This window comes from Sciurus carolinensis, chromosome 1 (genome assembly GCF_902686445.1).
Source record: "Sciurus carolinensis chromosome 1, mSciCar1.2, whole genome shotgun sequence".
NCBI lineage: Eukaryota > Metazoa > Chordata > Mammalia > Rodentia > Sciuridae > Sciurus > Sciurus carolinensis.
The window spans coordinates 207,657,504-207,682,079 of record NC_062213.1 but is presented as its reverse complement, the minus strand read 5'-3'; the positions used below and the strand labels follow the sequence as shown (position 1 = coordinate 207,682,079).

At 57.6% G+C, this 24,576-nt stretch overlaps 1 protein-coding gene across 1 annotated transcript in view; it reads right to left on the bottom strand.

The window, feature by feature from the left end:
- Mmel1 (membrane metalloendopeptidase like 1) overlaps positions 1 to 20,301 on the bottom strand; it is a 28,371-nt gene extending 8,070 nt beyond the window's left edge. The window contains exons 1-10 of the mRNA XM_047565143.1: positions 20,076 to 20,301; positions 7,457 to 7,534; positions 6,922 to 6,981; positions 5,961 to 6,122; positions 5,691 to 5,771; positions 4,217 to 4,312; positions 3,545 to 3,663; positions 3,039 to 3,104; positions 1,822 to 1,956; positions 1,650 to 1,739 (exon numbers count right to left, since the gene is read on the bottom strand). Of these exons, the coding sequence (XP_047421099.1) occupies positions 1,650 to 1,739; positions 1,822 to 1,956; positions 3,039 to 3,104; positions 3,545 to 3,663; positions 4,217 to 4,312; positions 5,691 to 5,771; positions 5,961 to 6,122; positions 6,922 to 6,981; positions 7,457 to 7,534; positions 20,076 to 20,220 (1,032 nt within the window). The 5' untranslated portion in view covers positions 20,221 to 20,301. The remainder of the gene's footprint in view (positions 1 to 1,649; positions 1,740 to 1,821; positions 1,957 to 3,038; positions 3,105 to 3,544; positions 3,664 to 4,216; positions 4,313 to 5,690; positions 5,772 to 5,960; positions 6,123 to 6,921; positions 6,982 to 7,456; positions 7,535 to 20,075) is intronic.
- Between the last annotated feature and the right edge of the window lie 4,275 nt (positions 20,302 to 24,576).

The window sequence follows — 24,576 nt, the reverse complement described above, 5'->3', positions numbered from 1 at the left end:
CAGTGGGTCAGGGAGGCTGGGCTAGACCCAGATGCAGTGCCACACAACCCGAAGGCAAGCCGAGGAGAAAGGTGGGTGCCCCCCAGGCCTGGCGAGGAGTGGGGATTGTGAATGACAGGAGAGGCCCAGACTTGCCCTCCACGCTGGCTGTGCCCCTCCCACCTGGCAGTGCCACTCCTGGGAGAGAGACCCAGGCCCAGTGGTGGGCCGGGGCGCAGGCTGCTGCCTTCCTAGGGTTCAGCATCGCCAGCTGTCACTGCGCTAGATGCGGGCATGGGGGTCTTCTCAAGGTGCAGAACCAGAGTCTGGGGTCCACCAGGTGCCACGTGCCTGTGCTGAGCTCCCCGTGGGGAGGCGAGGGCCCTGGCTGCTCTGGTGAGGAGACGCAGCCGTGACAGGAAGGGGCACAGGGGCCTCTGGGGCCTTGACTGGCGCCGTCAGCACCGAGCTTCACGCCAACGCCAAAGCCGGGGTTCTTGGACGAGCTCCCTCGGCTCCTAGGCCTTGTGGGCTCTCCTACCATGTGCTCCCAGCCTGCCCTGCCCCTGCCCTGCCAGGGACTTCCTCAGCATCCCTCCCTCCTAAACTCAAGTCCAGCCCCCCAAACCCTCTCACAGGAGTCCAGGCCTTTAAACGGCCCCCAGGCTGACCGTTCACCAACTCAGCCACCCGTCCCCGCACCGCCCTGCCTTGGGCCTCAATGCTCCCTGCCAGGACCACGCGGCCCCAACAGCCAGGCCCTGGGCCCTGGCCGCTCTTCCCACACATGGCAGCCAGCCCCTGCATGACCCCTGCTCTGGCACATGGATGTCACTGGCCTCCTGTCCCTCCCTGCGTGAGGTATACTCTCTTAGGCAGGGCTTCGTTTTGTGCCCTGATGGAGCCCAGTGCTGGCCCTGCAAAGGTCTGCTGGGCCAAGGGAGCCATGGGCTGTGCTGGGCAGGGGTGTCACAGCCAGCCCTCTTAGGACCAGTGCGCAGGACCAAGCGGGACGGGGACAGGTCTCCTGGGACCCCAGGTGTGATGAGCGGGGTCAGGCTCTCTCAGGTGTTCCGGCTCACCCTTGGAGAGAGCCGAGGCTCTGCACGCTCACGGCCTGGTCCCAGCTGGCCCCGCGCTCCTCCCTCTGCCTGCCTTTGCCACAGTGCTGAGGTTGGACCTGTGTCATTCCTGCCCCTCCTGGAGACCCTTGGAGCAGGCCAGCTGCTCAGAGCGGAGCTGGAGTGGACCGACTCTAGGGCTGGGGGTCAGTGTGGGCAGGGCTGGGGGCAAAGTCCCTGCCCTCTCCCCAGCTGGGTTGCCTCTCTGCTGCCCCCAGCCTAGGCCCAAGGCTTGGCCTCCAGGGAGGGGAGGGCCGCAGCAGAGCCCCCGGGTTGGGGCAGACCTCAGGAGAGTCTGCAGCCCCTCCAGCTGGTGTCCTGACAGACTGGGATCACCCCTACCCTTCAGAGTGAGACAAGGTGACCGTCCCTGCTGTCCCTTTGGGATTGGTCACCGTGCTTGGTTGTGCTCAGCACATTTCTCTTTGGGTGCCAGCAAGTTGGTCCCTGGTGGGGCGGGCATGACTGAGGCACTGAGGGGGTGAGGTCGGGCCTGGACTGGCCTCGAGCACTGGCCCCGGCGCTGGCCTCGGGCGTAGGCCACCTCACCTTCAGGGTGAACTTGTGCTGCAGGTCTTTCAGGTCCATCCTGTGGTACAGGGCCGTGACGTCGTGCCTCTCCTCCTGGGGCACTGTGGCCTGCGTGTAGGCTGGGGTCACGTGGGGTGGGTGGCCGGAGCCTGGCCGAAGACCCCTGGCCCGGTCCCCGGCCCCGCCTCACGTTGGCCAGGCGCGTCTCCAGCTCCAGCACCTGCGTCATGTCCTTCTGCACTAGCTCGCTGTCCTTGGGGAGCTTCTTGTCCTTCCGCAGCATGGTGGCCACCGAAATCATGAATTGCAGGTAGGCTTCCCGCACCTGGGCCAAAGGACCGTGGATGGAGTTGGGCCGCCTTGGCCGCCTCGGCCACCAGGGAGCACTCTGTGGGGTGGGGTGGGCGATGACGTGGAGCAGCCCCCGGGAGCTCCTCTGGCCAACCTCAGCCCCGGCTCCGCGGCAGGCTGCGCCCCACGTGTGTGTGCTGCCCCCAGGGCCATGCTGGACAGCTCACGCCAGGCCGTCCCGTCCCGATGCCAGCCCTCTGACCAGGTGACCCACACCCCGGCCTCTGTGGGCGGAGGGCTGGCCTGGCAGGCGCCTGAGGCCTGTGCGATGGGAGTAAGCCTGGGGCTGGGCCCCAGCCAGACTGTGTGAGACCCCCTCCTTTTACCTCCCATCCTGGGAGGGGCTTTCCTCAGGGTGAAAGGGCCACAGAGGCCAGCCCCCTGCACTACGCTGCACCAGGCGGGGCAGTGCCAGCCTGCAGGTCTGATCGAGGTGGCCACGTGGGCCCGGATTCTCCAGTTCCTGCTGTCTGAGGATTCCCCCGACCCCTTGGCCCCAGGCTTTGGCCTCAGCTGTCCTTCGTCCTGGCTTGGCCCACCCTTCAAGGCCCAGCTCAGTGTCACCTCTACCAGGAGCAGCCTTGCCCCGTGCTCCCAGCCTTCCTTCAGGGGTCGCCCACATCTCCTGCCTTTCCTACTCTGCTCCCGGGGAGGCCCTCACCCTTCCTGCTGCTCTCTCTCCTCTTTGACTCTCCCCTGACCACGGTCCCCTTGCCCTGGCTGGCCTGCCTGGACCCTTGTCTCTCCTCTCCTGACTGAGCTCCTTAATAAAGGAGCAGAATGCAGGCTCAGGGCCCAGCTGCCTGTGCTGATGTGGCCTGGCTCGGCATGGAGGGCACTTGGAGCTGACAGGCTGCCCCACAGGCTGCCCACTGGGTTGAGTATTCTTGTGCCTGGCAGGGGGCATTGAAGGTGAGCCCTCGCATCTGTGCCCCTGGCACCCACTACCAGACTGTATGCCTCAGGTGCCCCAGAAGCTTGCTGTGGGCTGCAAGGGTCAGTGGTGAGGGGAGCACCTGGCCCCAGCAGGCCCCGAGGTGGGAGGGCCCAGCTCACCTTCTTGCTGCTGCCCTTGTTGAAGTAGTATTCCCGGGAGGGCATGCCCAAGGTGGGCTGGTCTATCTGGAAACAGAGGGCGTGACCTTGGGCAAGGGGCTGGGGCCCCACAGCCGGGCACACCCCTCCCAGGACTGCCCAGTGGGATGCTCACACCCCGAATAGATGCTGTAGGTGCCTCCAGAAGCCTGGCTCTGAGTGGCAGGGAGGCCGGGCCTGGAGGACAGGCGTGGGCCCCTCGGAGTGGCGACCACCTGTGAGTGTCCCCTGTGGCCCTCCGAGCTCAGGCTTCCTGCCCTGTGCAAGGCCTCCCTGTCCCTGAGAACCAGCAGGAACCCTGCTCGCGCAGTCTGTCCCCAGAGGCTCAGGTGTGAGCCAGGGAAGGGCTCGGGAGCTGGGCCCTGAGCACAACAGGCCCCCACCTGCCCTGGCCCTCGTGCCCACTGTCCTGGGAGGGCCCCCAGCCAAGCACAAGCCCAGCCTGCCCCTACGGGTGCAGCGCGTACGTAGATGATGTGCCGACTGGAGTTCTGGTCGTCGTTCCAAATGAAGAGGTCAATGAGGACACGCCTGTTGAACTGCGCGTTCATCACGGCCAGCTGCTGCTCCAGCTTCCACTTGGGGCCTGGGGAGTCAGTGCCCACTCTGGAGACCGTCAGGGCCCTGGGTCTCACCCCAGCCCTCGCCAGGCAAGGCATCTGCCTCCTAAGCCCAGAGCTCCAGGGTGTAGGGACCTTGCCTAGCTTGGGGTGGCGAGCTCACTGTGGGCCCAGGAGGGTGAGGGAGTCACCCCTCGCCAGACAGGCCACAGGGACAACAGGACCCCCAGCGCAGCAGCGTGGGGGCTGCTAACTGCTGTGTGGGTCACTGCTGCCCCTGAGTTGGAGGTGTGCCAGGGTACAGAGCGTGCTCGGAGCTGGGAGTCTAGGAGTCAGGAAGGGTGCCTTCTGCAGAGCTGCAGGGTCCAGCACGGGAAGCCTGGTTGCAGGGGGCACCCACTCCCTGACTTGGAGCTGGAGCCTGCTCCCAGGGCCCTGAGGTTGGTGCTGGTAGAGATGGGCCTCTTGGGACTCCCTGAGGGCTGGCAGCCAAACAGATGGTCAGCTGGCTGAAGACAGGTGGGTGGCCTCCCCTGGAGGGCCTAGGCCCCAAGGAGTCCTATCCAGGCCTGGCCTCACCTTTGATCTCATTCCATTTGTCCATGATCACTGGCCAGCCTCCCACAGCCTCTAGGACATCCAGCAGGGGCTGAGAATCGCGCTTCTCTATCACACCTAAGAAGGGGTGAGGGGCTCATGTCGACGCACGCCCAGCACGCCCCTTCGCAGGATCAGCACCCTAGCACAGGCACAGAGGGGCTGGGACTGGTGGGAGCACGTGGCCCCAGGACAAGGGCATGGACCTGGGAGCTACAGCAGGTGAGTGAGCCTAGGAAAGCAGTGTGTGACCAGGGTGACCACCGGGTGACCAGTACTGCCGTGGCGGAACTGCAGAACCGGCAGTCCTGGGCGTCCCAGTGGGTGGGGCCGTGCGGGGGGCCCTAGACTAGAGATGGTGGAAGTCCAGAGCTAAGTCTAGGCAGTGCAGAGACCAGGGAAGCAGAGGCCTGGGAGCCCAAGGGGGAAGGACCACCCCGTGCTTGTTTGGCAGACTCAGAGGCAGGCAGGGAATGTGGAGTGGACCAGGGAGCGGGGGCTGCCCGGGGACCTGCAGGGGCACAGGCGCGTGGGGCTCCTCTGGGACTGGCAGGGGCATCCTGGCTCCGGTTGATCTTAAGTTGGAAGCAAGGACAAAAATTAGAGAAGGTGTCAGCCATGAATCAAGTCCTGCCGTGTGGGGCCAGATGTCACGGGCTGTCACCTGAGCTGGTCCATCAGGGTTCCACTCCCAAATGGGACCGGCCCTTGTCCTTCTGTGCGTCTGTCTCTCAGGCCAGAAGCAAAGTCAAGGTGGGCATGGTCTGCTTTGCCTGTAGGTGTTGGCCAGACCATTGACCTTCAGTTTCCATGGGGAGAAGGGGAGACAGGCCCAGATGTGCTGGGTGGGGTCCCCAGGAGATAATCCCTTAAAGCCTGGGTCCAAGGAGTCCCACTGTCAGGTGCACTAGAAGCACACTCCACCCGAACCCTGGCGCCAAGTGTGGCCCACAGCAGAGCAGGGCCCATGCTGGTGTGAAAGCCCCCGTGGAGCATCCAGGGCTCTGGCCCAGGTGTTCCAGCGCAAGAACGCTTCTGTAGGAACCAGTGTCTTGCCCGCAACACATACCTCCACGTGCACAAGCAGACACAGCCACCACACATGTGCACCTGTAGATAGCACACACAGCACACCCCTGCACATACACACGCACACAGCGCACGTGTGTACACACAGATACTGCAGTGCATGTGCACCCCACTCCCACACACGCATGCTTCTCCTGGGCTCTTGGCAGGACCCTGCTGGCTTCCTGCTGCCTGGGCAGAGCGTGCATGGTCTGGAGGTGAGTGACGTCACAGGGCAGTGCCCGGCTGGTCCCTTATGGACCCAGGGCTAGGTGGAGGCACAGCACATGGGTCTTTGGCCTGAGCCCTGGTGGTGTCCACTCTCAGGGCTGGGCCTGCAGGAGCAGCCCCACTGCAGGCCCTCGGCCCCTCCCCGGCACCCACTCACTCTCGTTCATGCAGGAACGGTACAGCATCTTGGCCTTCTCCACTGCTGGCCGGTCCTTGGCAGTGGGCTTCTCCAGCACACCTGTGGGCAGAGGAGGTGTGGACAGAGGCCTGTGGTGACTGCTGGGGCCAGGGTCAGCAGGCCTGTGCCCCCGGAAGCTCCCGGTACACATGGACCCTCAGGCAGTGCCTGGGCCTGAGACCCGGCCAGCCCCAGTTCCTGGCTCAGTGCTGTCCCACTGCTGTTCCCCAGGAGGCGGCTGCTCTCCACCTTTGAGGATGACCTCCAGCTCGTCGCGGAGGATGTCGAAGACGCTGTACCGCGAGCTGGTCTCAGGGATGACGTGGCGCCGCAGCCAGCCCCCGCATGCGTACTGGTAGAAGTCGTCACAGGGCTCCTTGGTGGGGTCCATGTTCCGCAGGATCCTAGCAGCTGCTTGTCCCGGGGCAGAGGAGGAGAGGGGAAGAGTGTGGACGCCTGACTTGACTCTCTTGGCTCAGAGTCTCCCCCACTCTCCCCAACCAGCTGTTAGAGATTCAGCCGCAGCTGTGCACCCCTGGGAGGGCTGGTCATTCTCTCTGAGCCACAGTGAGGCTGAAGTAGGGCGGATTCAAGTGCTAGGGCTCCTGTTCGCTGACTACGTGACCTTGAAGTTCCTGGCTTCCCTGTGTCACTTCTGACCTCAGGACTCAGGTCATGGGTGGAGGTGAGCCTGGCTCCTAAGAGGGCCCAGTGGTGGCCCTTGCCCTTGAGCTGACTCCAGCTCCTGGCTCCTGACCAGTACCCGAGCCCCTCAGCATCAGGTGCTCTTGGCCCCCATCGGGTTTGTTTCCTGTTGGGGTGGCTGTGTCCCTGTGCTGGGGACAGGGGGTGCTGAGGTTCCCTGCAGAGTGCCCTTGGGTGGGTTGGCCATGCTGGCCCCTCCCAGGACCCCGCACCCAGGACCCTCCCTTGCATTCTGGCCCCCTGGAGCCTGGGGACTCGTGTACCACCAGGGGTGCGAGATCCAACTGGGGCTGAAGCGTTGGAGTCTCTCCCCTTCTCCTCCCCCAACCCCTGCTCTCTGCATCTGCCAACTGCAGCCATGAGACCAGCGGGGGACGCCTGTGCAGAGTGGCGTGGCCTTTCCCTGGGGTCCTGGGAGCCACAGGGCTGCAGCTGCAGGAGGAGGGTGGCGCAGGGGCCCCCACCCCACGGAGGGCCCTGGGCGGCTGCAGGCAGGGCCGCTTACCTGCCATCACGCAGCCGGAGGTGGTGCAGACCTCCTTCGCCTGCGAGGTCTCTTTGATGGCTACAAGCAAGGAGCAGCGTGAGTTCAGGGAAGGGAGACTGGGTGGTCAGGGCTGGGAGGGAGGCCAGCCCAGCCTCAGCCTCGAGGGCGCTTCTGCAGCCCAGCCCAGGTCTTCCCCAAGTGCAGCCCGAGTGACCCGTGCGCTGACCTGGGGCCCCTTTTACATCCCCTGCCTCCACTGGCCTCTGTGGTGGCCAGGCCCCTTGGGCTGAAGCTGGCCATGCTCTCCAGCTTCACTGTCCTTCAGGCAGCCCCCTGTGCTGTCCCCACTGTGCTCCTGTCCCGCGTCAAGGCCTCACAGCAGCACCCAGCAAGCACTGATCCCACAGGTGCTCAGGGCTGGCCTTGCCCCGTCCTCTCTTCCCCACGCCCCTCCTGCACACCAGGGCTCCCTGACCCTCCACAGGGACCTGGCCCCGGGGCAGGCGCGGAGCTGAGCCCACCTCCTTGGGGCTGGCGGGAAGGCAAAGGCTACCTCGGGGCTTTCGTTTTACAATGGTCCTCTCTTCCTGGGAGAAGAACAGCCGGCTAGCAAAGGCGGGCAGCTGCTTCCCTGGGGAGAAACACAGCACTCAGCTTGCCTCCTGCCTTGGCTCCGGCCCTTGGGCCTACTAAGGAGCACTGGGGTCCCTTCGGTGCTGGGGTTCTGTAGCCCCCCAGCCACAGTGAGGGAGGGTCACCCGGGAGTCTTCCTGTCTGCCTCCAGCTGGGCCTGAGGGAGGGGGACCCTGGCTTGTAGCCCCACCCTGACCTGTTCCACCCCACCAGGCTCCATCCATCCAGCAAGGACAGATGCAAGGTGGGCAGCTCCTTGGAGTCCCACCAGGGAGGAGGTGACCCCTACCTGGAAGCCTCCTCTCTATCCCCTGCACCCTCTTGCACCCTTCTGCTGAAGCTGCAAGGCCGGCCACCCTCCCCTCCTCTCCACTACACGCAGGGTCAGCACAGGGTCTGCTGAAAGGGTTGTCAACTGCCTGGAGAGTGTGGGGGACAGAAGGTGGAACCCCTGGATTGGGGAGCAGGCGAGCCAGGCCTGGCCTCTCTCGGGTTTGGCTTGTGGCTCCATTTCCCCACCCAAGAGGCACACAGACCCAGGGGAGGGGGAGTGGGGTCTGCTCTGCTCAGCCCTGGGCACAGAAGGTGCTGGAGGCTGCAAGAACCTTGGGCCAGCCACTCCAAGGGCCAGTGATCCAGCACTTATGGTCCTGCCGGGCAGACCTGGAGGGAGGAGGCCTCTGAGGCTCTGCCCTCAGGGCCCCTCTGGTGGAAACCTAAGGAAACTCTGCATGCTGCCCAGTGAGGAGGACCACTCTCGTGCAAACCTGAGCTCCAGAGGGAAGAGGTACAACCCCCAGGCCAGAGGGGTGATAGGGTACCTGCTGTGACTGCCCACAGGTGTTTGCTGGTCTCAGGAACAAGAGTCTTGGGAGGAGACTCTGGACCTTGGGCTTCAGAAGGCCACACCCCCAGTGAAAGAGTGGACCAACGGACATGTGACCTCCAGTGTTATGGTCTCCATGTGGTATCCCCCAAAGCTCATGTGTGAGACATGCAAGGTTTGGAGGAGAAGTGATTGGGCTGCATCCTTAACCTGATCAGTTTATGAATTAGTTAATGCATTAGTTCCTGATGGGATTTACTGAGTGGTAGCTGGAGGCAGGTGGCCTGTGGCTGGAGGAGGTGGCTCACTGGGGGCCTGGCTATGGGGTGTATGTCTCTGCTTCCTGCTCATCACGTAAACTGATTCCCTCTGCCACACTCTTCCTCCGTGATGTTCTGCCTCACCTCGAGCCAGAGGAATGGGGCTGCCTTCCATGGAGTAAGACCTCTGAAACTGTGAGTCCTCAAATAAACTCTTCCTCCTCTACGATTGTTCTGGTCAGATCCTCTTAGTCACAGCAGCGAAAAAGCTGACTAAAACATCCGAAGAGGTGACAAGAAGGAGAAAGGGCTTCTACAGACTGTGGCTCCCACCCTACCAAGGTGAATGTCTTGCCACCGTGCATGAGTTTTTAGAAACCCACCAGGCAATGGTGGAGGCATAAGGAACCAGATTCCAGAAAGGGAGAGCCCTTTCCAGGAGAGGAGAGACCTCTGGCTGCTTCTGCCCACCTGGCGGCTCACAGGTGGGGGACTTTCTGCTGCTCTGCACCTGTGTGTGGGCTGGTGTGTGGGGTGGGGGTCCTAGGAGCACCTGCCCGCAGAGTGCATGGTGGGGTCTGCTGGCAGGGCAGGGAAGCTGAGAGAAGTCCCTGCATGAGCAAGTGGGAAAACGTGGCCCCTGAACAAGAAAAAAACCCAAAATGGTGAAAAGAAGTGAATCCCTGGATGCCAGCCCTCACAGCCAGCAAGGCCTTCGCAGCCGCGTGATGCCTACGCAGCGGTCTTGTGGGAAAGGGAGTGTGTGGACAGCAGGTGGGTGGCGGGAAGAGCGCATGGAAGGGAGGAGAATGGATGTCACTGCTGGGGCACTGAACATGGCAAAGAATCCACAGTAGCACGTGAAGGTCAGAGTAGAGCATGCAGACCGGAACGCAGAGGGAAGACGGTCACACGGAAGGGAGGGAAACCCAAAGCCTGTAGCTGACATCACAGGTAAGGAGGGGGAGTGAGCAAGGACGTCCTCCATCACCAGTCCTGCCCGGCACCCTGCTGCGGGTCCGACTGGGTCAACAGAAACCGGGAGGAAAAGAAACCGGGGGCAAACAACAGGAGTGGAAGCAACAGAGCTCTCCCTGTTTTCAAATGCTGTGATCCTCTAGGGAGAAAGTCCCAAGGAATCACCAAAATACTCCCACAACTAGAGACTGTAGCAACGTCAGGGGTCCAAGGTTGATACCCCAAGGCCAATTGCTTGTCTAGACAATCCAATAAGCAATCGGAATTCAAAGTTAGGAGGTGATGCCATTTATAATAGCCCCAAAACTGAGAAAGTTAGGTATAAATCTAGGTATGTGGGACCTATAGGTGGGGCTGTCAAACATCATTTTAAAAAATCACACATCTAAACGAATGGAGAGAGTCTGAGCCAGGGGGTGGAAGATTAATATTATCGAGACTTCATTTCTTCCCACTTGGTCTATAGGTTTAGCACAATTCCAATCCAAGTCTCAGCAAGTCATTTGTTATATGGACAAAGTGTTCTAAGGCTTGCATGGAAAGGCAAAGGTCTAGACTAGCCAACACAATAGTGAAGAGCCAAGTGGGAAGAGTCACGCCACTTGATTACACAACCTACCTTAAGGCTACATGTTACCCAACAACAGCAGAAGAGGCACGTGGAAAGAAACAGGTCAGTGGAGCAGAACAGAGAGCCCAGAAATAGACCCACAAATGTACAAGTGAAGGAGCAGAGGTCATACAATGGAGAAAGGACCATCCTTTCTCCAGCAGGTGTGAGACCAAAGGCCACTGGACACAGAATCAGCTCAAAACAAGTCACAACACCAATTTAAAATACAGCATTCTAAAATGTCCAAAGAAAATATGGATGAATAGATGTGTGACTTTGGGCTTGGCAATGACTTTAAAAATGTGACATAAATAGCACAATCCAAAAAAGAAAAAATGTAATCCGATATTATTAAGTTTAAAAACTTCTGTTCTACAAAAGGCCTGTTAAGAGAATAAAAAGATAACACAGTCAGAAAAAACACTTTTATCAGACAAAACACTTTTATCCAAAATGTACAAAGAATGCTTCAAACTCTAGAATAAGAAAACAAACAAGCTGAAAATGGGTGGAAGACCTGACAAGACACCTCACCAAAGGACATACGCAGTGGAAGACATGCACATGAAAAGACGCTCAACCTCACTTTCCATGAAGGAACTGTGAACTTCAACATCAAGGAGACACCACGGTGCATCTATTGGAGTGGCTAAACGAAAAACAAGTCCAACGATGCCAACTGCTGGCAAGGACGCAGAGCCACAGGGACGCTCACTGTGGGTGGGAATGCAAAAAGCCACAATCATTTTGGAAGACAGACAAAACTAAACATAGTCTGAGAATATGATCTAGCCACCACACTCCTAGGTGTTTACCCATGGATTTAAAAACATATCGCCACAAAAATCCCTGCACATGAATGTCTATGGCAGTTTTATTTATAATTTACATAAACCAGTAGCAACCTAGACGTCCTCCAGTTGGTGAATAGTAAACAAATTGCCACATCCACACAATGGATTATTATTTAGCAATAAAAATAAATAAGTGATTAAGTCACAAAAAGATACATGCATGACTCTTAAATGTATATTGCTAAGTGAAAGAAGGTAGTTGGCAAAAGCGACACACTATTCATTCCAATTTCATCCCATCCTGGAAATCCTTAGAAGCAGTCAGAGAGAGGAAAGAATTGTGTTCAGGGGATCCACAATAAGAAGGATGAGTGAGTTCTCACCAGAAATAATGGTGGCCAGGAGGCAATGGAGCAGACCTTCAAGCGCTTGAAAGAAAACTAGCAAACTCAGCCTAGAATCCTATGCCCAGAGAAAACACAGGTCAAAGATGAAAGTAAAACAGAGACATTTCAGACAAAACCTGAGGGAATCTGCCTGCCAGCTGTGCACTACAAAAAGTACCGTCTTTGTGTTGAGAGAATGCAAAAGCAGCGGTCCCAGCACAGCGGGAAGGAGTGACCGGCACGAGGGGTACAGGGAGGGAGTGGAGAGTTCCGGGGAGCCAGGCGATGCTGCTGGCTGCTGTTTCAAGTCTGGTCAGGCAGCCAGAGCTGGAGCTGAAGTGGGAAGTGCCTGCGTTCCCCAGGTGGCTGCCCAGCTCCTGTGGAGGGAAGTCCTGGGGGTTCTAGGAACTGCAGCTCTCTAGTGACGTGAGGACACGCTGTACTCCTGAGGCCATGCTTCCAGAGCTGAGTGAAGAGAGAGGCATGTTTTCCCAAATCACCTGTAACAAACAGAATCTCGCTAACTGTCATGAGAAGCCACTTCCCACTTGAGGGGAATTGAGGGGACCTGGGGAGATACACCAAAGTCACGTCCCCAGCAGGTGGCTGAGCTTGGACTTCCAGGCCCCATACTGTCACTCAAAAATTCTGTTCTTCCAAGTAAGAGGAAATGAAAGCAGTTTGACCCCTGATACAATGGTCGAAGAGAAGTGGAGTGTCCCTCTGAGGCTAAAATTTGGCTACCAGGAAGCAAAGGCCAACAGTTCCCACAGGCCAGGGAGACCCCCGCAGGCTCTCCAGGGAGGAGAGCCTTTCCTTAATGTCCACTGGACATATCCTGTCTTTGTCCTTTACATTGGTTTAAATACCTTCTGCATTATGCCAATTATTTCATAGACACAATATTAAAAAGTTTTGATATTCCCTCTGAAAGTTTGTTTTCCATAGGTTTCCAAATTTTTTGAATTAAGACCTTCAGTTGAGTAATTTAATGTCTCCTCTTCCTCTCTGTCTCTCTGTTTCTTACCCCACTTCCTAATCTACACAGAGCTTTGATGGGAAAACTCCCTTGAGAAGCTACAAGCACAGGCTGGTTGCCATGCAGGCCCGGGGAACCAGCTTACGTCTTGTGTGGCTGGGGAAACTCACGCTGGGACTCAGCATGCAGCACGTCCCAGGCTGGTCGCATCCCAAGGTTCCCGTGGAAATAAACATGTCTTCCCAGAGGGAAACTTTCTCAGTCCACAGGAGACAAGAGTCCCAGAGATAAAGCCAATTTGGATGTGGATTTATGTTTATGAAAAGAAAATCTCCCAGTGAGAAACAGAAAACAGCAGGAGAGCCCAGGTGTTTTGGACTTTGAACTGTCTGATCCAGAGAATGGCATCCTCAAATCCTCACTTTTGTCTGCATGTGTGTCTTGGCCATGAGACTCTGTCATCGCTCCCACTGATGGGCAGAGGGTACTTGACATCTCTCAACTGTGGGTTACAGGTGTGGCTTGCTCCAGTCAACGGGATGGGGTGGGAGTGGCAGTGTTCCAGTTCCGGGCCCTGCAGGGTCTTGTGTTCTTTCACTTGTCCTCTTGAATCTCTGTCACTTCCATGGGAGGAACATGCCCACATCCTTGGAGATGGATGAAATTCCCACAGGACAGTGCTACCTCAACTGAACCTAACCCCAGCCAAAAGGCAGATGTATCATGTTAAATGATTGTCTTATGCCAGTGGGTGTTGGCGTGGATTCAAAGCTTTAATAGCAAACTGATGTGGAAAAACAATTATGTTTGAAATACTTAAAGAAAATAATAAAAAATAAGGACAAGAAATATTTTTAAAATATCAATTTGGAAAGGAATCAGTTGTAAATTCTTGACATAAAACCTTGTAGTTGTTGAGGTTTATAAACAAACACAAACCCAAAATAGATGGGTTAAGCTGCAGAGAGACTTAGTGGGTTGAAACATAGTTCTAAAGAATTTACCTGGAATGTGGGAAAAAGTCAAAGAGGTGCAAAAAAATGACAGAAGGGTTGAGAGAGAACCGGAGGACAGAGTGAGAAAAAATGAGCTTATATGTAACCAGAATTTTAGAAGGAGAGAATAGAGATGATGTGCGAGACAACACTGTCCAAAAAGATGGTGGCTTAAGTTTTCCACAATTAATGAACATACTAATTCAGGGATCACAACAAATCCAAAGTGGAACAAATGCAAAGAATTTTGTAGCCAGATATCTCACAGTAAACCTGCAAAACAGCAAAGGTAGAGGAAACTACTCAAAGGGAAAAGAGGGCTCACCTGACAGAAGAGGGATGATCAGATCCACGGCAGTTTTCTGAAAGCAGCTGAGGCAGTCAGAAGGCAGCAATGCTACCTCCGAGACACAGAGAGAGGGTTAAGCCCCGGTTTGCTAACCAGTTAAGGATGAATCCTAAGCTGAGTTAATTCCATGTCAACAAAAGTCAAGAATTTACCGCCAATTTACTATTTTAGAGTAGGGCTTCCCACTGTGCCTAAGGTGCTGGTTGTAGTAAGATTTGGAGGTCTTGCTTTTGAAGATTCCTGGGCCCTCCAGGTTGAGGCCCGTGATGAGCTGAATACTCGCATCTGCCCAGGTTCGTATGCTGAAGCCCCAACCCCCACGGGACTGTATTTGAAGGTGGGGTCTTTGAGGGAGATAAAGGTCAAGTGAGAGAAGGGTGGGCCCTTACTGGGTAGAAATGGTATCCCTTTAGAAGAGCAAGGGACACCAGAGCTTGCTGTGTCCCCCAGAGGAGAATGCCCCGAGAGGGGGCCTCTGCAAGCCGCAGAGAGCACCCGCACCAAGACCCCACGGGCGGGCACCCGGGTCTTGTGCCTCCGGTTTCCAGAACTGTGAGGAGAAGCATTCTCTTCCTGAAGTGGCCCAGCCCACAGCGTTCCTTAAAGCCCGAGCAGACTGACAGGCTTAACAATTGCCCCGGGGATTCCAATTATCAGGCAAGCTTGGTGAACTCTTCCCAAACCAAGGCTCCCCAAACCTCAGTGTGCAGACGAGTCGCCTGGCGTCTTGTAGACACAGGCGCCGGTCTGGCTGCTGGTTCCTGGGTTGTCCTTAACAGCAGCAATATGGGCACAAGGCCGGAGTGTGTGTGAGAGGAGTTAGTCAGTGCTTGTGTTGTTTGGAAGGAACAATGGAGATATTAATTTGCTTGTTATTTCACTAAGTTAAATATACACATAAAATTTCAGGCAGAGTAGTTCTACCTTTTCCCTAGGAATGTCAAAAACGCTGACAGAATATCATTTCCTTCCCAATCATAAGATAAAACCAGACTGGCTTCAGAAACCCCTACTTTCCTGGATCCCATTCAAGACTCATGGTCCTAAGATAATTGGGAAAACAAAATTTTGGGATTTTGGAGGGTGTGAAGCTCCTCCAGGGGAAGTTGGGACGTTAAGCAGCTTTACCTTGCGTCTGGCAGGGCCTAGAAGTAAGAGATGTTCCAAAGAAGGGGGCAGGAAACCGAGAGCCTTTGAGCATCCACAAGGTCCTCCTGTGGCCCTTGCCAGGTGTATATGAGAAAGACGGGGTAGCTCTTGGAAGACTGGAGGGAGCCTGCCTCAGGGCACAGAGAGGCAGGGTCCACTCTGGCAGTGACACAGGCACAGAACCACTTCCGCTTGCCAGGACCCTTTCCTTTGGGAGCAAGAGATTTAAGCCACTGGGGAAAGTGAACCCTGCCATCCCCAGAGGCCAGGCGAAATCCTGCAGCTCTGCTGGAGGGCAGCAACAAACACCTGCTGCCATGGAGAAGGACAGAAGACCCCTGGGCCCAGGAGCCTAGAACGACCTCAAGTGGAGGTCCGCTGCCAAAAGTGAGGAGGGGAGGTGGGCATGAGGCCAAGTTCAGCTGATATGGGCACAGGGGCAGGGCACACCCAGCCTGCCTAGAGCAGAGACTCAGCCAGGCACCAGCATGAGCCTACTACTGATCAGCAACAGCAGTTCACCACTAGTGGAGGGTATCAGTTCATTTTTTGTTGCTATCACAAGTTAACATGGACTGGGTGCTTTAAAAGATATTTATTTAGCTCACAGTTTTAGAAGATGACAGTCCAAGAATAGGCAGCCCCATCAGTTTGGCCTCTGGTGAGGATCTCATGGCAGATAGTATCATGGCGGAAGTATTTCTAGAGGGAAAGGCCTGTCCTGGTCTTTTATGAGAAAAGAAAATGAGAGAAAAGAAATAGGAGAGGAGAGGAAGTGGGAGAGAAAGAAATATCTGAAAAGGTGATGTATTTTCCAAGGTAAGTGAAAGACAGTAAAACCAAAATATTGCAGAGAACCCCAGAGAACACAGATACCAAGGTCTGCACACACACCCCTACAGACACCTCACTAGACACATCCCAGCCACACTGCTGGAAACCCAGGAGAAGTTCAGCCAGGCGCCAGGAAAAGAAGCCTCTTTGAGACCAAAGGGACGAAGGTGGGACATACAGCAGACTTTTTGGCAGAATCATGCGAGACAGCCAGCAATGGAGTGACCTGGGTGGAAAAGACCTGGTCAGCCCACAAGTCTGTGCCCAGAGAAGGGCTCTCTCAGAATGGATGTGAATACAGACTCTTTCAGGCAAGGTGGGGAGGGTTCATGTGCGGCTCTCCTGCCACCTCGGAATGTTACAAGAAGTTCCCAGGAAGAGAGGAAAGGAGGCAAGGTGGGAATCTGGAGCCATAGGAGGAAACGTGGGAGATGGCTGGGGAGGAAGGAGGACTGGTAACGTTGCTCGGATGTGGGATTTGTGGTGTTCTGCAAGAGAATTGGCACCTCACGTGTGTGTAGATGCAAATGAGGCCACCTTGTGTAGTGCCCAGTGGACACCGTGACATGGGGCAGGACTTACGCCCTGCGGTTCTGGAGACACACTGTCAGAGGTGCAGGGGACCCTGGGAAGCAGCCCAAGACCTCCTCTTAAAAGTTTCCCAGGATCCCACAGCAACAAAGGATAAAGTGCTGTTTCAGGTCAGAAACTGTCAGAAGGGCCCCTTTTTGATTCAAGCTTGTAAGCTTTGGTAGAGACAAAGCGAATTATAACTACTTGTGCAAAACTAAAAGCTGCTTGAGTTTTAAAAAATATTTTTAGAGGAAAGGTTAGAAAGGTTAGGAAAATAATTTTAAAATTTAGAAATGCCTCCTTGTTGGTTTATATCCCGAGTGACTAACAATGAGCATCAATGTGAATTATTGTTACCTTAGACTCCAGCTGCGTGTGACAGCTTCCCACAGCTGAAATCTGTTTTTAAAAAGCACAAGGTTGTTATTTGAGATGGGTCAGGACAGACCTTGAAATAAGAATAATTTGGCAGGAAAAAAGGAAAACTCTTCAAACAAGTTAGTCAGTAATGATAAAGAAACAAAATGAGAACAAATAAAGGAAACGTACTCATCATCCTTTAGGATTCAGCTCTGAAAACATGCCATAAAAAGTGGTCAGTGGGGAGTGTGGGTTTAACGGGAAGTGATGGCCATGCTGGGTTGGGAAGTGGGGACCTGGGAGCCTTCGTATGAGGGGTCAGCAACAATACCGATGGGCAATAGTGAGCTCTGACATTTTATGGTGGCATCTGATCACCAACAGCACCATGGAGAATTTTCTGGTTGTCACCTGTGTAGGACACCATCGAACCCTCAAATGAGGCTCTTGTGCAGGCATGCCTATCATTTCCATTTTACAGCAGGAAACTGAGGCACAGAGGTATCATGGAGACCACCCATGCTCATGCTGCTGGGTTTGGAGAGTAGGTGCCCAGGGGGGCTGTCCGCTTGGAAGTCTGGGTGTTAACCACAGCCACAGGTGCCTGCTCAGTCTGCACCATGCAACAAGAGCAGAGTGGATGGTGACTCCAGACGCCCCAGTGTTTCTGTAAAGGCCAGTGGCAGCCATTTCAGGCTCTGTGGCCATGTGTGGCCACCACCTCCCTACTCACTGTTGCCAGCTAGCAGAACAGCAGCCACAGACAGTGCATGAATGAATGGGTGCTGATGTGTTCCAATAAAACTTTACTTACAAAAGCAGGCAGAGGGCCATTGTTTGTCAACCTTGGCACTAGAGGAAGAACACGGTGGCTTCCGTGGAGTGGAATTCCAGGATGCGCAGGGGTTGGGGCACAGGACTGTGATGTTGACTTTCTTATAAGAAGGTTTATCTGTGACCTTTTCAATAACCAAAAATTAAAATGAATAAATCTAAGATAACCATCCAAAGGACAGAAATATAAAGGTCCCAAGTGAGTTGAGGAAAAATGGAGTGAGTAATAACACATCCATCCAAAAGACAAGAGAAGAGCAAAGACAGGCATCAGAAGCGCAGGGGAATACAACAGAGAAATGTGAACGCAACAGAAAATCCTCCAGTGAAACACAAAGTCCACGCACACTGCCAGAGGCGCATCTGATGCAAAGCACATGGGGTTTGAAAAGAATGGAAAGGATAGACCAGCGAATGCCATGGAGGAATGCATGTTCACGCAGACAGCAGGACTCAAACGGAAGAGAACGCACAGCAGCGAGCAGCACCAAGAATCCTGCTACATGGTATTAGAGGAAGATAGAGGGAGTCTCTTTGTGTATCTAAAGATGAAACCGTATCACATTTACAGAGCCAAGCTTGTACTCTTTTCTGAATTTGTGTCCATGTGACAATATAGCCTTAATCTGAGATGCATAAACTGACAGGAAACCGGCAATTTCTGAATGCACTATTTGCACGCACACACATATCTCCCAATAACTGGAAGATCAAGAGAATGAAGACAGCAAGAACCGGAGGACTTCTGGATCTCACGGCCACCGAGGAACACTTTCAGCTGACATCCAGGGCTGGTGTGTCCCACAAGGGCACCTGGACTACTGAGACTGACCCAGAGTCAGTCCTAGGCTAGCCCCAGCCAGCGCCAGAGAACATCACCAAGAATAGCATGAACCAGGGCTTCTGGCAACAGCACAATTAAGCCAGAAGCCAGTAATAATTTAGCTAGGTAGCTAAACACTCACATGCATCTAGAAATTAATGAGATAAATCCAAATCACTCGCACATCAAGAAAAAGCTCACAATGGAAATGGGAGAGAATACCTGGAAATGAAGGATGAGCAGGTTGCACGTAGAAACTTCTACCCACCCCTCATCTGGGACTGAGGTCAAGGTTAGCCTGGGTCACCCCTGGGGGACCAGGGTCACTGCTGAGCAGTGACTGCAGCTCCAAGGCTGCAGGCCCTGGAGGGCCAGGAAGACCCCAGTTGTCCTAGAGCCCAGTATGCAGGAGGGGCAGGAAGAGGTAGGCAAGAGCTGGGGGTGGAGGTCCAGAGACGGAGACCTCAGCCTACGCACTTCGAGGAGGGAGGGTCTCTCCTCTTGCAGAGTGGGCTCCGGCAGAGGCAGGAGAGGGGGACCCCCGGCACCCTGTAGCTGAGGGTGTGGGGGTGTCAGCCCTGTTCCCTGTAAGCCTCAAAACCAGGGGTTCTGAGCCCAGAGAGCCCTGAACATAGGCTCCCTGGCTCCGGACCCCCAGGGTCAGCTCCCTGCTCCTGCAGCTGGCAGTGCCCACCTACTTCTGCAGGAGGTCCTGGGGGCCAGACGTGACCGCCGGGCAGCAGCCCCACTCCATGAGGGTCCTGCAGGGCAGCCCTGGTCTGTGGATGCCCACCCCGTTCTCAGGCAGCACCCACTTGTGTTCTGCAGGATCAGTGGCCCAGCCATGGATGGTGGCCCCTGAGGGAAGCTTGAGTGACGTGGGCATGCTGCCCTGTTCCTAGCGCCAGGCCAGGCCAACACTCCGCCTGCGGGCTGTGTCCTTGCCTGCCCATGGCCACAGCCCCCAGCCCTGGGTGTGTGAGCACCACTGCCATGTGCAGGGCACCTCAGGCTCAGAGGGGTGGGGCAGGGCGGCATGTTGACCAGTGTTGCCTGGTGCCTGGTCCCACGGCATGTGAAGGGGAGCCTCCTGATTCCTCTGCCCAGGTCTTTGTGGGGGACAGCAAAGGAGAAGGAGCTCCTGGGGCAGCCCAGGTCCATGGAGGGCAGTTCTGACCACACCTCCATCTCTGTGGGTGCCCAGCCTGGCTCCCTCCCACTGTCTTGCAACCAGCAGAGTCTGTCTCAGAAGCCACTGGGCTCCAGTGACTGCAACTGGGCCTCTGGCAGGGCAGGGGTGGATCCTGGCAGATCCCTTCCTCTGGACTGCAGGCACTGAGGGAGGCAGCCAGGTGAGCCGGCCGGGCGCAGGGGAGGGACCCCAGCTCAGGAGCCTGGGCTCCTCCTGCTGGGCTGGCCAGGAACTGCAGCTATATTCGGCAAGCTGCGCGGCCAAGGCCAGGGAGGGGGCTGGTTGGCTGGGGCGGGGTGGGGGTCTGTCTGCGGCATCCAGGAGTCCTGCAGAGGCAGAGGGGGCGGAGGCAGAGCCTGCAGAGCCCGCAGAGCCCGCAGACGCAGCTGTGACAGCAGAGCTTTCTGAAAGGGGCCCCTGGCTCCCTGCAGGTCAGTGTCCCTTCTGCACCCTCTCGGCTGCCCGCGGCAAGGCCCTGGGAGCCTTTGGGATCTGGGTAGCCCCTCATGCCCCACGGGGGGCACGCAGGCCCTGGGGCAGGTTGGATGGTGGTGTGCGGCTGCGAGCGGGTGCTGGTGCAGCGTCCTCACTCACCTCTGCTGTAGAGGACGCCCAGGACCACCAGGGCCCCCGTCACCAGCAGCAGCAGCAGCAGCAGCCCCCATTCCAGGAAGCCTCGGCGCCTCTGCTCCGACTGGCCGGCTCTCTCCATCCCCACTGGGCTTTCCGACTTCCCCATCAGCAACACTCTGGATGGGAACGCGCACAGCTGAGCGCCCCCCAGCCAAGGGCAGGGAGAGGGGGTGCGGCTCTGAGGCCCCGTCCTCTGATGGGAGCTGGGGCTTCAGGACACTCGGTTCGTCTCCCCTTCCAAGCCCTGGCGAGGCCTGTGTGCCTGGGTCCCAGGGCTCTTGCCCTGGCCCTGAGCTGCAGCCTCTGAGTGCCGGGGGGCACCCCGTGGTGGGGAAGGCCTGCAGGCTGGCCATGGCGGCAGGCTCCTCTCGAGGTCAGCTTCCCTCTGGGCCACTCTGGCAGGCAGGGGCTGGTCTTGTGACCCTTGCTGTTCACAGCTGGGATTTGCACTCCGGACCTAGGGGGCTCAGCTGCTGCGTTGTTGAGGGGCCTCTGCTGCAGAGCCTGCCTGGCTGTTTGTGCTCAGGGCCATCCTGGGACTCTGAGCCTGGGAGCTGGGTCAGGGAGGTGACTTGGGCCACTGCGCTTTCTGCCCGTCTTTCCTGCTGGAGCCCAGGAGCATGAGAAGGGGACATAAATGATTAGCACCAGTGGTGACCACACAGGGCAGGAAAGGACCAGCAGGGCCAGAGAGCCTTGAAGCCCAGCCCCAGCAGCCACCTGGCTGGGTGCAGCTCTGGTCACCTCCCACATCTTGTCAGCACCGAGGGGACACCTTCTTGAGCCAGGCAGAGAGTGGGCAGCAGCGAGGACACAGGCTGGGGACAGGTTGCTGCTGTGGGCTGGCCTGAGGGCTGGCAAGCAGGGACAGCACGCTGCAGGCTCAGGGACACGTGAGGACGTGTGTGTGCAAGCGTGAGCGCGTGTGAGTGCGCACGTGTGTTCGCAGGGCTGTGCCTGAGCGTGTGTGGTGAATGCACCCCTGGCTGCTGCTGCCGGGGGCCTGGGGACAGCTGGCTGCCCTCCTTAAACACAACCGCACACCTGGTGTGTTGGTGCCCTGGCCTCACCCGCATGGGAAGGTGGAGCACCTGGGACAAGCGAGGGACATGCCGGGTCCTGCTGCAGGCAGGTCCCGTGAGCGCTGAGAGCCCTACGCCTGAGTTCAGGGTTCTCACTGGGACGCACATGGGCTCAGCCTGAGTCCTCATCCTGACTCACTGGGAGGCTCATGTGTGTCTCTTATCCAACCTGAGCATCACCTGCCAAATGACCCAACCTAAGGGGGTGGCTTGGGAACGGCAGGTCAGTCCCCAGGAAGGCTACGTGGCCAGCTTGTCTGTTTCTCCCTCAGTCTCCTGGCTCTGGGTTCCACCTGAGCCTCCTCTGACCCACAGGGGTCCCCAGTCCAGTGCCCGCCTGGAGCCTCCCCTGGGATGAACCAGAACCTGGTGCTGATGTGCCCCGTGCCCTTGGAGTTTCCTCCAGGGTCCCTGCTGCTCCCAGAACAGCCTGTCCCCCAGCTGCTGAAACCACACCTTGGAGTCACCCTGAGCCCTGCCCAGCCCAGACCTGCCCTAAGCCTCAGCTCTGCAGCCTGTTCCAGGCCGGCCACTGCACATGGGGGGACACAGGAACCTTCTGGCAAGGACTGCGTCCTGTGCCAGAGAGGCCGCTGCCCAGGTGCAGGTGGAGCCATGCAGGAAACGCCCGCCTGTCCTGCAAGAGCTGGGCTGGCACAGGGAGGGTCTTCAAGGTGCCACCCAGGAAAGCCCGCCAAACAGGCACTTACTCAGCAGGCCTCACCGCTCTACCACTCGGGACTGGCGCAGGACACCCAGGGCTGGACTGAGTCAGGCCAAGAAAGTGGGCTCAGGTAGAAGGCAGGTCAGGTGGGGCCACGCTGGGAGGTCACACTGAGCGACTTCCTGGGGGTCCTTTGTGATGCAGGGCGGCTCCCTGGAGGCGGTTCCGAGCCGGGGAGTTCCATGGGGGCTGGGGTGGGGGAGGGGCGGTGCAGCTCCGGCGGAGGGTTCCTTGCTGAGGGGTGCGCTGTCCAGGGCCCTTGGCCTCCGAGCCCTCTCTCCTCACTCTCTTCAGTCCTTGACCCTTCAGTCCAGAGTGGTGGGCAGGAGAGCCAGCCCCTTCTGCCTTCCCTCTTACCTGCTCCAGAGATGTCGGCCAGGGTTTTCTGTCCCCAGCCGCCTGCAAGGGCTTTGCTGCCACCTCCCTGGCGTCCTTTCCCTTCAGTCTCTAACAGGGTGGTGGGTTCTGGGGCCTTGCTAGGCATACGGCAAGGGTGGTCCCGCTCATGGTGGGGGTGGGTAAGGCTGCCAGGGAGGGTCCCACCCAGAGATACTAGCGTGGGCTTGGCAGCTTCTGACTGCCGGCAGGGAACAGTAGGTTCAGACCCAACCCCAGGGCCAGAGGGCTTTGGGCACAGGCCTGTGGCTCTCTTTCAAGCCTTCAAAGCATGAACCATGAACCCCAGCTCTGCTGTTGATGTGGGGGTCTCTGATCACAGAGGCCCCAGTGGGACACAGGCTTTCCCTTCTCCAGGATCCACTAGGTAACCAGCTCCCGTCTCAGAATCCCACGGGCCTTGGCCTCTGTAGAGCATCCATCCGTAAGGGCCAGGTCACACAGACTGGGGTCCTGAGGCAAACAGTCCCTCAAGGCACCTTGACCAGAACGCCCACGCCAGGTGGTGTTGGAGGCTTCTGGTACCCGTTTAGATGACCCTTGAGGGACATGCCCTGGGAGGAGGGCCGCCTCCAGCTGCAGCCTGGGCTGGGTTCAGACCCCAGACACCGCCCGCCCCCCTGAAGCTGGGGAAAGGCTCCGACTCAGCTCCCTGACCATCTCCGTCGCCCCCTGCCCTAGGCAGAAACCAGCCCAGAGTCTGGAGATCAGCTCAGCCTGAGGCTACCTGCTCTGCTGGCCTGAAAGGGACGAGGTCAAGGTCGGCAGAGTGAGAAGCTGGGACTCTTTATTGGGGAGCTGGGACAGCACCAGGCTCTATCCAGCACCAGGCTGGACTTCCCTCCGAGTGCGATTGCCTTGGGAGGTAGCCGGAGTCCTTCAGAGACCGTTTCCACACCCTGAGGAGAGAAGACCCTTTCGGGATGTCACAGAGCCTGTGGTCCCCAAGGTGCAGAGCCTCAGAGGGTGACAAGTCTATGTCCTCCACTCTCAGCAGGGCCTCCTCAGCCGGGTCCCTGGGCCCCTGGGGCCAGCTCTGCACAACTGCCCTCCTCACCCCCTGGGCTGGCCACCACATTCAGTCCAGTCAGAGCAGCCCTTGCCCCTTGCCCAAGGTCACCTGGAGACTTGGGACTCAAAGGCTGGGTCACCTCTGGGGATGCCCGTTTCCTGGTTCTCCCCAGTCTGGATGGGCACAAGGGGCCTGGGTCCTGTCTGGGTACCTGGTAGCCAAGAGAAGCCGGAAAGGGCTTCTGTAAGCCAAGGAGGCTGCAGCCCAGCGCCAGCCAGGAGCCTCCAGGTGCAGTCAGATGCCACAGGTGCAGGACAGCGCCTGCGCACACTGGGACTGAGCCCGCCGCAGCCCTGGAGGGTGTGTCCCCGCCCCTTCTCTGGGAGGAGGTCAGGGGAGCCTCCTGCATAAGTGGTGCCCCTCCTCACTTGAGTCCTGGGACCAGCATCTGTCTAGAGAATTGGCCTTCCGATGCTGCCATGGGGCCGCCCTCGGCTCTGCCCTCCCTGCCTCCCGGTTCTTCGCCTGGCAGGTCCTGTACCCTGGCACGGCCCACAGGGGTGCCCTCTGGGTCTCGGCGCTCAGGGTGCTGGGACAGGATTCTCAGTGGTCTTGCTCCTCTAGTCACTGGCCTAGCCCCCAGAGCAAGGGTCCCGGGCCCTCTTCTTTGAGAATGGGTTTGTGGGTTTGTCACAGATGCAGGAGAGAATGTGTCAGAGCCAGGCACAAGGTGTGGTCAAGCTCACCCGAGGGGCCAGCACCTGAGCTGGAGTAGGGGCCGTGGTGGCTACGTTTGAGCGGCAGGTGGCGGTTCTCTGAACTTGGCAGTCGCTCCCTCCTTGGTCCCCAGTTCTGTACCAAGGACCAAACCATCCAGCAGACCTTCACAGTGAATCTCTGCTGCCCCGGCACCTGCTTTCTACCACCTAGTAGCCCTGCCCCATCCATACACTGGTGCAAGAGTGGCCCTGAGGTGTCTCCAGGACAGGTGGCATTGGCCTGCTGCCCCTGGGCCCTTCAGGACAGGTGGTGTTGGCCTGCTGTCCCGGGGCCTGACCGCAGGGCAAGCTCCCTCCAGTGGGGGTCAGGAGCCAGGAGGGGCGGTGCTGGGGCTGCTCACAGCCAGAGCTGTCCCTGTGTGGGTTGTGAAGTGCCAGCTGGATCAAGGGCCTGGAGCCAGCCCTGCTGCACTGGGCTGCCGGCAGGGATGGTGACCGTGAGGCCGGGGCCCCCTGAGCTCCGTCTAGT